Below are 12,444 nucleotides of genomic sequence, written 5' to 3'. Positions count from 1 at the left end.
ACAGTTATTTCTAATATAAAATTATATGGCTATGAAGCAAGTCTCAGCTTGTCATTGATGATGCTATACTTTTAGATCTTCAGTTGTTTTTTTAGGAACATTATTAACCTTATGAATGTTGCAATTAGCAAACGGTTCTATTCATATATTTGAAGTACTAATATGGCAGATTTTTAAAACAGTTTACATTAACTGGAAATTAAATCAGTTTTGAAACTTCAAAATAATCTGCCCCATGTTACCTGACGTCAACTCTTCTTGTGAGAGATGTAACAGCGCTGTGGACAATATTGATAAAGTAACCAGTAGGAGGCGCCAAATCTCAAATGACGGTCATGACAATCGCTTCATCATCGGCCTGTTTGAGTGTCAGGTTAGTGTTATGATGCAGGTGTGATTGTTGTCATTAAGTCTAAATTCACATACCAAGCCCACATTGTTAATAAATCCACATACAGTTTCATACATTGTACTGAAAGCAAGGAAAACGACATGAAATGGTAAATATAGATCAGAAGGCACTTAACAGGAGGACGCCAAATAGGCTAGTGTGCGCAGGCAGGTAATCCGATTACACTCCCGACAAACAACACGCGAGCTCGTTGTGTACAGTCCACTACTGTACAATAAATGCTTAATTTCACATCCTGTTTTGACTCTCATTCACAATGCCGCTCTTTATTAACCGAGACCAGATTTTTGCTCATCAAGTTCACCTTCTAGAGCACAAACTACGGGTGAGTTTCGTCTTATATCACCTGAATGTCATTGACGTGATTTTGCGTTTGATTTACAGACATGTCTACTGTCATTATGATAATTATGCTGTTATATTGCCGAGGTTCATTTAAGAAATAATTATATCGTGTTCTTTATTGTGCATAAAGAATAAATATAACATATAATATAATATATAATTTGGCACAGACTTAAATTGAGGAGATATCCATATTGTTGTTTGAAGCCACCAACAAAAAGTAGCTTGCTATTATGCAATAGACATGTACCTTGATAATACCATGGTTTTCACTGAAGTACATTAGAATACCATATGAATATGGTAATCATTCAGTATATAATCTCATTCTACATTCTCATACCATCAATGTACTATGGCACAGCCACCATACTTTTTTGTATTTTTAAAGTGATAGTTATGTCTCAAAACTAGTGAGCTGCTGACCCAGGATAGACAGCATTTTGGGCCTCATAGTTCATAGGCTCATTTGAATGATGTCTTTGATGCCCAAAAGGGTTGTTTTGGTAGGCAACCCTCTAAGATTTTGAGAGACAGCCACAGGTGTGTCAGTTAAGTTTTGTGTATGACTGTGACTGATGAATGTTGTCATTTGTTTCATTTTACTTGTATTGTTTGTACTATTACATCTGTATAGTTATGCTTAAATGCAATGCTAAAGCTTTCTCCTTCTGTCTCTATTTAGAGTAAAGAGGAGCGTATTTTGGAGTTGGAAACAGAGAATGCTCTCCTTCATTTGAGACTCGCTGAGGTACGGATTTATGTAGCAAATTTAGTGTGAAATGCATCTAACTTCCCTAATGGAGGTCGACCCTCCGCTGCAGTTAAGAGTTTGACCTGGCAGATGGTTTCACTGCAAGATAAGTGGCTTGCAGACAGACGACAGGTGCTCACCAGTCTCACCTAATTTACTCACGTTCTTAATATCTGGGTATGCAATACAGACCAGAGACAGACTTTTGGTTGGAGATCAAAAATAGAGCAAAAAGCACCAATCTTTTTTTTTTTTTTAGATTTATAATGATAATATTATGGTAATATTTGAAGTAGCGTTGAGTACAATGTAAATAACATATATATATATATATATATATATATATATATATATATATATATATATATATATATATATATATAATTATGATATAAATATTATAAACTACCATTCAAAAGATTTTTTTTTTTAAAGATATTAATACTTTTATGCAGCATGGATTCATTAAATTGATCAAAAGTAACAGTAACAATGTTTATTTCACAATATTATTCTATTCTATTATTCTATTTTTAAAAAAATATGTTCTTTTGAAATTTCTATTCATCAAAAAATCCAGCAGCAAAAAATATTAAGCAGCACAACTGTTTTTAACATTGATAATAAGAAATGTTTCTTGAGCACCAAATCCGCATATTACAATGATTTCTGAAGGATCATGTGAAATTGAAGACTAAAGTAATGATGATGAAAATTCATTTTTGCCACCAAAGGAATAAATTATATTTGAAAATAGAAAAGGTTTATTTTAAATTGTAATAATGTTTCATTATATTGCTGTTTTTACTGTATTTTTGATCAAATAAAGGCAGCCCTGGTGAGCATAAAAGACTTTTTAAAAAAAAACATGACTAAACCAACTCCAGACTGTGCATCAAAATTCCATAGAATTACCATCTCCACAATGCTTTTCGTAAGGTTAAAATCTACGTAAATGTATTGAACTGTTTATATGTGTTTCCCATTCATCTTTCCTAAACTTCTAGTGTTTGGGTAAACTTCGCCATGACAGGGATGAGGAGATTCATGCCCATAGAAAGAAACATCAGCAACAGAGGAAAGTGCAAAAGTGCACAAATGCAACTCTCTCCAAACTTCTGTCTGAAGTTCAGGTGATTGCAAAAACATTTTTGAAACAAATCCTACACTACAAATGCTTTGAAATGCAATGCTTCACAAATCCAGCATCATCATGTGATCTGTCTTGTTCTCAGATGCTGAAACAGGACTTGAGGGATGTTTTTACAATCTACGTGGGGTTCGCTAAAGAGCTGGAGGACCAAAGCAAGCAGCTGTTTGAATGTGTGGGCACTGCTAGAAATGCTGTTCAGAACTTCCAGAGTGATGACCTTCAGAGTGAGTGTTCTTTACTGAGATGAACTCAGATACATATGCGTTATCTGTGAATATTTGTACCTCCAGATACACTTAAAGGATCACATTCACTAATTATTTACGTGCATGTAAACTGTGCATACGGCAAGGTCATATGACGTCCTGGATTATGAACCTTATCTCTCGACCTTCATCTCCTCTTCTATTTAATCTTCTGCTCTCATTCCCTTTTTTCTTTAACATCTGTCTCTTCCTTCATCTGTCTCCATCTCTATCACAAAACCAGCCGTGTTGTGACAGTAGGTATGTGGTGCAGTGTTCAGAGATAATCCACGCATCCCCTCCCCCAGCCTCTCCTCCAGGAAAAGCTGCTGTCAGCAGGGACAGCACGGTCATATGTCCTGTGCGTCACCTGCACACCATGGTGACAAGCCTCCCACAGGGCCTGTGGATCTTATCCCTTGTCATTTATATAGCTGTATTTGTAAAACTCTGAGCCAAACCGCTCATCACTGTGTCTTAAAGTGCAAATGAAAAATACGTTCCTTGACAAAAGGCTTTTTTAGCATACACTCAAAGATAACAGTATATAGGGTGACGTTTGTTGCCTTTTGTCCACTGTGATTATATAAGTTTGGCTTGCGATATTGTATTGGTTGATACCATTAGATACATATTGATTCCAGTGGTGTGTGGTAGATTTTTGTAGCCCAATATAAATTCATAAATTCATGTCATTTTATTAGATCTTCCCATGGTTTGCTTCACACGTGGAGCTATCAAGAATCCAAAAAATACTATATTTATATTAAAAAGTATATAAACCTAATATTTGTTGAACCATTCACATCAAAGTCTCATCAAGTTTGTTTTAAATGTTCAAAAATAACAAGTACAATGATTCTATTATACTAAATGTTGTTAAACTTTTAAATATAGTCAAATCAAATGGTCACAGAGATATAGGTAACCGTTCATTTAACCAAGCTAAATGATTACTAGAACTGAGCTCAAGAGAGCCAAACGCACTATATTTTTGGTGTACTGAAATATTGAAAACTGTGGTTTGTCTTATTTTCTTTGGCTCTGGACAGATTGTTTCCAACAACATCACTTGTTTTTCTAGTCAAGTCATTATACTGTCTGACTGCAGGTTCCATGGATTAGAGGTTTCTATATGCATTCATATTTTAATGTACACAAATAGATAATTGTGAAGTTTTCTTTGCATTTGTTTTCCGTAGGGCTCCGGATTCAGGTGACTGCACTTGAGCACTCTTTACAGCAAGAGAAGGAGAGGTGCAGAGAGGAGCGGGTGAGGAGGAGGCTGCTCCACAACACCTTGGTTGTACGTACTTCGTTTTCTGATTTGATTCACTATTCCTAATGTGTTTATAGGGTAACATTTTGCCATTTATTTAAAGCAAATATGTAGGAAGTACACTGTTATGTTATTACCTTCTGTGGCTTGACACATGAATATTTCACTAATAAATATTTCAGACCAATCTCTACCTTACTTATTCTTAAAAATGACTGTGTAAGCAGTTAAGATGATTAAGTCACATTAAAAATAGTTTAACCACCACACACATTTCTCTCTGTAGGAGCTCAGGGGGAATATCAGGGTTCACTGCAGGGTGCGTCCAATTCTGAACTTTGATCACATCCCAGGATCCCCGACAATCAATGGGTAATGCAATCTAAATACATATTGAAAGAAAAGTGGTAGATTAATGCGTATTAAAGGTGCCCTGGAACTTCTTTTTAAAAGATGTAATATAAGTCTTAGGTGTCCCCTGAATGTGTCTGTGAAGTTTCAGCTCAAAATACCCCATAGATTTTTTTAAATTCATTTTTTTAACTGCATATTTTGGGGCATCATTAACTATGCACCGATATATAGGTTGCGGCCCCTTTAAATCTCCCACTCCCCCTCCCCCGGAGCTCACGCTTGCCTTGAACAGCATAAACACAGTTCACACAGCTAATATAACCCTCAAAATGGATCTTTACTAGATGTTCGTCATGCATGCTGCTTGCATACATCAGATCATGTGAGTATAGTATTTATTTGGATGTATTACATTTGATTCTGAATGAGTTTGAGGCTATGCTGTGTGGCTAAAGCTAACATTACACACTGTTGGAGAGATTTATAAAGAATGAAGTTGTGTTTATGAATTATACAGACTGCAAGTGTTTAAAAATGAAAATAGCGACGGCTATCTTGTCTCCGTGAATACAGTAATAAACGATGTTAACTTTAACCACATTTAACAGTACATTAGCAACATGCTAATGAAACATTTAGAAAGACAATTTACAAATATCACTAAAAATATCATGTTATCATGGATCATGTCAGTTATTATTGCTCCATCTGCCATTTTTCGCTATTGTTCTTGCTTGCTTACCTAGTCTGATGATTCAGCTGTGCACATTCAGACGTTAATACTGGCTTCCCTTGTCTAATGCCTTGAACATGGGCTGGCATATGCAAATATTGGGGGCGTACACCCTGACTGTTACGTAACAGTCTGTGTTATGTTGAGATTCGCCTGTTCTTCGGAGGTCGTTTAAACAAATGAGATTTATATAAGAAGGAGGAAACAATGGAGTTTGAAAATCAGTGTATGTCTTTTCCATGTACTGAACTCTTGTTATTCAACTATGCCAATATAAATTGAATATTGAATTCTAGGGCACCTTTAAATTAATACAATTATTAATTTACCACAGTTCTATTAAATTAATAGTAAAAAATGATGCAATTTAAATAAAAAATATTTTATACAGAAACCACAATCTAAAGGAATGCTGTATATCTTGTAGGTGTACTAAATCTTATTTAATCTCATTTTCTTTTTAAGGTCTTCATCATGTGAAGCAGTGGTGCAGGCCATCAATGATGTGAGTAAATTGATCATATGTAGTGTTTATGGGATCTATAAAACTGTAATGGCCCAGCACTACACCCTACATTGCTGGAATAATCATCTCTGACCACCCTTGTTTTGCAGGACTCTGTTTTTGTGAATTGCGCCAAACCCTCAAGTCCTGTAATGAGCAAAATATTTGAGTTTGAGAGGTATTTGAACACTGCAAATGTGAACATTTGAAACAGGGGCTTTGGTGGTGGGTGATGTAGAGAGTGTCCATTTTTTGTTTGATTTGCAGAGTACATGGTCCAGAAGACAGCCAAGAAACTGTGTTTGAGGAGGTGAAACCCCTTCTAACCTCTCTACTTGATGGGTGAGTATCCTATGTAATACAAACAAGTTTAATTATTAATTTAGGGAAGATGCTGTAATCAAATGACTAAAGAAGCTTATATATATAATTTTATTAACATTGACTAAATTACATTTTACACACATTAGTGGCAGTTAGTTTGTCTATTTTTGTTCCACTGTTGTGCCTCAAAATCAGTAACCTAGACAAATCTGTGACTAGAGGTTGCTGTCTATTAAATGTTTGTGCGAGAATGTGCCTGCCTGGTGTCTGGAGTATGATATATTCATTTACTTATTTATAGGGATGCAAGATATATCAGCTACCATATCAGTATATCTGCCAATATATGTCCATTTTTAATGTTATCGTTATCGGTTCGATAAGAAAATTTGGACGATATATTAAAGCCGATGGATTTCCTTCAGCTGAGACACTTCAGATACACACGATCCACCATTATGGTTTTGATTTGCGTGAAATATGATTGTCGGCTAATATATCGGTTATTGGCTTTAAAATATAAAGAATTATCAGTATCGGCCAAAATTTTAATATCGGTGCATCCCTACTTATTTACTAATATTTTTTTTAGACAAGCTGTCCAAGTGCTATTGCTTGCTCTACCATTATGACATTATGACATAATTTTACAATTCTGATTGTTATTTATGCATGTAATACCTTAATAAAACAATCTAGTCCATCTGAATGTTATTATTGATTGTTATTTATAATATATTTTTTAATTAAAAAAATTATATACACAGTGGGTACAGAAAGTATTCAGACCACATTAAGTGCAGCAGAATTTTTTTTGTAACCTTGGCAAGATCTGTGCCTTGCCACAATTCTGTCTCTGAGCTCTTCAGGCAGTTCCTTTGATCTCATGATTCTCATTTGCTCTGACATGCACTGTGAGCTGTAAGGTCTTATATAGACAGGTGTGTGGCTTTCCTAATCAAGTATGAATCAGTATAATCAAACATAGCTGGACTCAAATGAATGTGTAGAACCATCTCAAGGATGATCGGAAGAAATGGGCAGCACCTGAGTTAAATATATGAGTGTCACAGCAAAGGGTCTGAATACTTAGGACCATGTGATATTTCAGTTTTTCTTTTTTAATAAATCTGCAAAAATGTCAACAATTCTGTGTTTTTCTGTCAATATGGGGTGCTGTGTGTACATTAATGAGGAAAAAAATGAACTTAAATGATTTTAGCAAATGGCTGCAATATAACAAAGAGTGAAAAATTTAAGGGGGTCTAAATACTTTCCGTACCCACTGTATATATATATATATATAATATATATTACTTGCTGTGATCTGGAAAAAATTACAACACTTCATTTACTCATTTATTTATAGTGCTTTTTAAAAAAAGTATATTATTCTGAAATAGCATTACAGAAAATAAACTCTAAAAGAAAAGAAAAGAAAAGAAAAGAAAAGAAAAAAGAAAAGGAAACAAGAATAAAGGAAGTAATGGCTTGCAACCCAACAAAGGGAAAGAGTTGCAAGGAAAAACAACCTAAAACATCTGAAAATATGAGGCAGAAAACTCTTAAACATTTAATCAACAGAGAGCTCTAGTCACAGATTTGTTTAGGTCACTGATATTGGCAAAACACTGCCAACAAAGTCATGCTTTGTCTAAGTATTATAATACTTATACTATAAATCTGTCTTTTCATTTCAGGTATAATGTATGTATCATGGCATACGGTCAGACGGGCAGTGGAAAGACACACACAATGATTGGCTCCCAGCCTGAGGCGCCCACAGCTGCAGTGCAGGACTCTCAACAGGGCATCATTCCAAAAGCAGCCAATGAGCTATTCAAGTAACATCCTTCTCACAGCACAGTTAAAATCACTATACGTTATTACACGCAGGATACCTGACTGTCTGCCTGTATTGATATATGTCACAGGCTGATCTCTGAGAAGCCAGCGGACAGTCATATGGTGGAGATGTCAGTGGTGGAGGTCTATAATAATGAAGTTCTGGACCTGCTGGCCAGCGATGAAAACGGGGTGACAGTTGGGGTGAAGAGAGAGGTCATCACCACCAGCACAGGCACCAGTGAGGTGCCCTGCCTAACACATGAGTGAGTCACAGCAGTCAGCATGAAGATATATCATATCACACGTTTTTTTAAATAAATTTAAAATAATAAAATTTAACTAACCATGTAATCATGCATAGTTAGGATAACAAAATAAGTTATCAACTTTTAAAGGTTTATAATAAGGTTCAATTAGTTAATGCATTAGGTATCATAAACTAACAATTATTTTTAAAGCATTCGTTAATCTAGGGTGACCATATGTGCCATTTTCTGTCCAGGATTTCTAAATTGCCTAAAATGGCTTGAGCCCTTGCCACTTTAATTGTGAAAGTGGTCATATCCATGTGCCCCCTGAACGCGATTTCTAAACGGAGGTCTGTGCAAGCCACTGTTCTTATTGACAGTCTTCATGCAATGCATTAAAATGTTGTCGTATTTGCAATGCTTTGACCGTTCTCTGTAGATCCAGCCTTCTCACAAGCCACGATTGGTCGATTATGTATAATGCATGCTATTGGTAAAATATTTTTTTAATCATTAGGCTACCTTCCGCAAATATGAAAACAAAACCAAAACTACATTTTATGCAACTTAGAAATCCTGGACAGGACGTGTCCTGGGAAAATGGCAAATATGGTTACCCTAGTTACTTTTAATAATTATAAATCTACTATTGTTCTATTGTTCTTGTGAAATTAGGTTCATTCGTAATATACTAATTATTATACAACATGTAAATGTTTTAATGTTTTAGCATATGTAGACATCAACATTAATCTAAATTGTTAAAGGTTCTTTGAGGTTTCATGACACTTAAAGTGTAACTAATGTTAACAAATTGACCAGATTAACCACTTTCAAAAAGGAAGAGAAAATGCTTTGCAAATATTTTGTTGTTGATGTCAAAGCATTTTTTGTCATGAATGTATTTGAAGAGTCTTCTGAATGTTAGAAATTGAAATAATATTGATTTACCTATGAAATCCACAGTCGTTTTAATAAATTTAAATATTTGATGTTTAAGACATTTTTTCCCCTTTTTTGGTCTGTGTTAATGCATGTGTTTTGCATTAGATTGTACTCATCTGCATTTGTTTTGTTTGTTCGACCTGCTTTTTTTATTGTACTTTGAGCTCCATGTGCATGTGACTGTCACAGGTCTGCATGTGTTTGTGTGTCAGGTTGGTGCGGAGCTCTGCAGAGGTGATGCAGCTGATCAATTCTGTGTTGAAACTAAGATCTCACAGTCCCACCCTGGTGCACATGGACTCCTCCAGATCTCATTTCATCGTCACTCTCATTGTCACCTCCAAAAGCCCAGATGCACTGGCTCTAGGTATGATATACAGTGTTTCTTCAAAAGTGCCAGTCCCCAATTTACAGGTTTTGAAGCTAAAATGTTCCCTTAAGCCATTCGCCGCTATCTGCAGCACACGCGGTCATGGCTGTTAAGTGAGACCGAGCGTATTATCTAAAGACGCACAAACAAACGGTCATTCTAACAACTCTATTTTCTCAAACACCCACTGGATTAGTTATCTACACATATACACACTCAAGCACTTTCTTGCTACTCTGAAAGTAGAGCTCAGTGCTCACTCCAAAGGTTTCTCATGGGAGCACTGAAAGACTTCATAAAGGTTGCTATAAAGTGGATTTACACGTCTAAAAAATTAATGGGACAAACCATAACACTTAATATGACGGCTGTACATAGTCCTACTCTAAAGTTAAAAGAGCCAATCACATTTTAATATTATGAAAATGTCACCATCACCTGTTTTTTTTTTTTTTTTTTTTTTTTAATTCTTGAACATGCATGCATTAGTTAAACCAGATTAGCCCTAAAAATATGATTTATTTATTTGTAAAAATATATACCAGGGATTTTATAGTTAACTGAAACTAAAAACATTTTATAATATAATATAATTTAATATAAATTATTATATATGTATTTGTTGTAACATTATTATTCATTATTATTAAAAAATATATTATTTTATTATCTGAGATTTTGGCCTTTACCCATTCAGGTAGACAGTAGCTAATTACTATAGTTTTATGACTGTAAAATAGCGGTTTGGTGTCATTACCAAGGTGGCTGCTGAGTGAACTGACCTGCTTAAAAGGGACTTTGTTACCATCACACTTGGAAGAAATTGTTTTATTCATATTTTATGGACTCATACAGTGTGATCTCTGTGTGTTGCAGCTCGTAGGCTGCAGAACGCCAGACAGGATGTCCAGCGGGTGTCTCAGAAGGAGTGGTGGAGCCCACGCTGCCGGAGGGCCGCCTCTTCGCGCTCATCTAGCCCCGCCTCCTCGCCGTTTAACTCCCCCTGTCACTCACCATGCCCCTCTCCCCGTCACTCACCATGCCCCTCTCCCCGACCCAGCATCACACAGGCCCCCCTCAAGACCAAGCTGCAGTTAGTGGACCTGGCTGGGAGCGAGTGTGTGGGTAAGAGGTTGCAGTGTTGTGCTCCGTTGAGTAGGGCGTAGTTACTTGTTAAGCCATTTTACAATGAAACAAATCATAACCATATTCAGACACATTAGATAAGGTTTATGGAGTTTTAAATCTTAGGTCAGATTTTATTCAAGTGCTCCTAGTAAATTAAGATGTGAAAGTGTGTTAACACTAATGTTTATCTGTGTTTAGGGATGTCAGGTGTGACCGGTGCTGCTCTGTGGGAAAGCTCCTGTATAAACCGCAGTCTCTCGGCTTTATCTGACGTTCTGGGAGCTCTAGCCGAACGACGACCTCACGTCCCCTACCGCAACAGCAAACTAACACATCTGCTACAGGACGCCATAGGTGAACACATTCACTTTGAAAAACAAGTAACTTGAACATGCACACTAGTCTGTAAAACAAGCAATCTAATGACCTGTTACATTATTGAGAACTTTTCAGTTTAGCATTTTTATATGCATGTATGCTGGACATATAGGCCTGGTTTCACAGACAGGGCTTAGATTAAGCCAGGATTAGGCTAATTAGGACATGTAAGAAACTTTTATGAACATGCCTCAGAAAAACATTACTGGTGTGCATCTTGAGACAAATCAATGGCACTGACATATTTTAAGATATGTCAGTGCAAGTTGCTTTCAGTTAAAACATGCATTTTAGTCTGGGACTAGCTTAAGCCTTGTCTGTGAAACAGGGGGATAATGTCATTTGTCACAGTGCAACTTACTTAATATTATAGTTATTTGCAATGTATTTTTAAACATTATATATATTGTTTATCTTTAATAATGCAGATTAAATTTAGCTCTGTAACTAATTTAATTAAATTAGCTATTTAATTAAATGAAAAATATTTTATCTTTTGGACACAGTGGCAACTTTTTTTACACTTGAAAGATTTTGTAGAACTTTTTCCTTGTATATATTGTGCAAGTTTCCTTTGCTTTTATGTGAGCCACAGTTAAAACCAGTTCATCCAGTCAAGTTTGAACATAACCACAATAACTGTCATAGACAGGGCCTGCCTACATTCTCCTTTCTTCTCTCCCGAACCTCACCTGACCATCCTTTTGACCTCTCTTCCGTTTCCTTCTGGCACAGGAGGGGATGCGAAGCTTTTGATAATGCTGTGCGTATCCCCTACTCAACGCTTCCTCACTGAATCTCTTCAGTCCCTGGGGTTTGGTGCCAGAGCCAGACAGGTCCAGAGAGAGCCACCACGCAGGAAGAACACAGCTCTGAAGATGAAGTGACCAACAAAGAGATCCATTTGATAGTAAAAAAAAAGCTGCTTATGTTTTTACTTTTATTTGTATGCAGTATGCAGGTTTATGGTGCTCAGGTCATGTTGAATTTTGCGGTGCTTTGTAAAAAGACTTTGGGGTTAAATTTGTTGATATCATAGTTTACACTAGTATTATTTACAAAGTAATTCTGGGATTTTTAGTTTAGGGTATGTTATACACTCTCTTTGGCTGATCATGCACTTTGGGGATATTCCTCTGAAAAATATGTTTACAGTTGTTTTGTGTTTATTGTGAGTGGAACACTTCAGATTTAGTGCATATGCAATTATCCATTACTTTGTGCTAAAGTATTGATGTGATAATGAAAAATGTATGGCTTTGAAGTAATAGTGTTTGCAACCTGACACTAGCTGACCTTATATTTTACTGCAAGGTAACATGATGCCTTTCCAATGTATAACTATTTATGTATATTCAAATAAAATGCGTAGTGTTAATAAAATTAAAGTAAAACAAATCATCAGCTTATGTTATTTGCTTTC

At 35.9% G+C, this 12,444-nt stretch overlaps 1 protein-coding gene across 1 annotated transcript; it reads left to right on the top strand.

Annotated features, from left to right (window-relative positions):
- Window positions 1–668: 668 nt before the first annotated feature.
- Window positions 669–11,908, top strand: kif25 (kinesin family member 25). The gene is made up of 15 exons (XM_067383071.1): window positions 669–737; window positions 1,443–1,508; window positions 2,519–2,644; window positions 2,747–2,888; window positions 4,112–4,215; window positions 4,475–4,560; window positions 5,741–5,780; window positions 5,891–5,958; window positions 6,048–6,122; window positions 7,805–7,948; window positions 8,039–8,215; window positions 9,358–9,512; window positions 10,392–10,640; window positions 10,842–10,997; window positions 11,757–11,908. The coding sequence occupies exons 1-15, from the start codon at window positions 669–671 to the stop codon at window positions 11,906–11,908; spliced, it is 1,809 nt and encodes a 602-aa protein (XP_067239172.1).
- The last annotated feature ends 536 nt before the right edge of the window (window positions 11,909–12,444 follow it).

This window comes from Chanodichthys erythropterus, chromosome 4 (genome assembly GCF_024489055.1).
Source record: "Chanodichthys erythropterus isolate Z2021 chromosome 4, ASM2448905v1, whole genome shotgun sequence".
Lineage (NCBI taxonomy): Eukaryota > Metazoa > Chordata > Actinopteri > Cypriniformes > Xenocyprididae > Chanodichthys > Chanodichthys erythropterus.
Note: the sequence above shows the minus strand (reverse complement) of the source record. Positions and strands in the feature narration are given on the sequence as shown.

Coding starts and splice junctions, on each gene's coding strand:
- kif25 (XM_067383071.1), top strand. CDS start 669: ATGCCGCTCTTTATTAACCGAGACCAGATTTTTGCTCATCAAGTTCAC. Junction 2,645..2,746: donor AACTTCTGTCTGAAGTTCAG/GTGATTGCAAAA, acceptor TCTTGTTCTCAG/ATGCTGAAACAGGACTTGAG. Junction 10,998..11,756: donor TCTGCTACAGGACGCCATAG/GTGAACACATTC, acceptor CTTCTGGCACAG/GAGGGGATGCGAAGCTTTTG.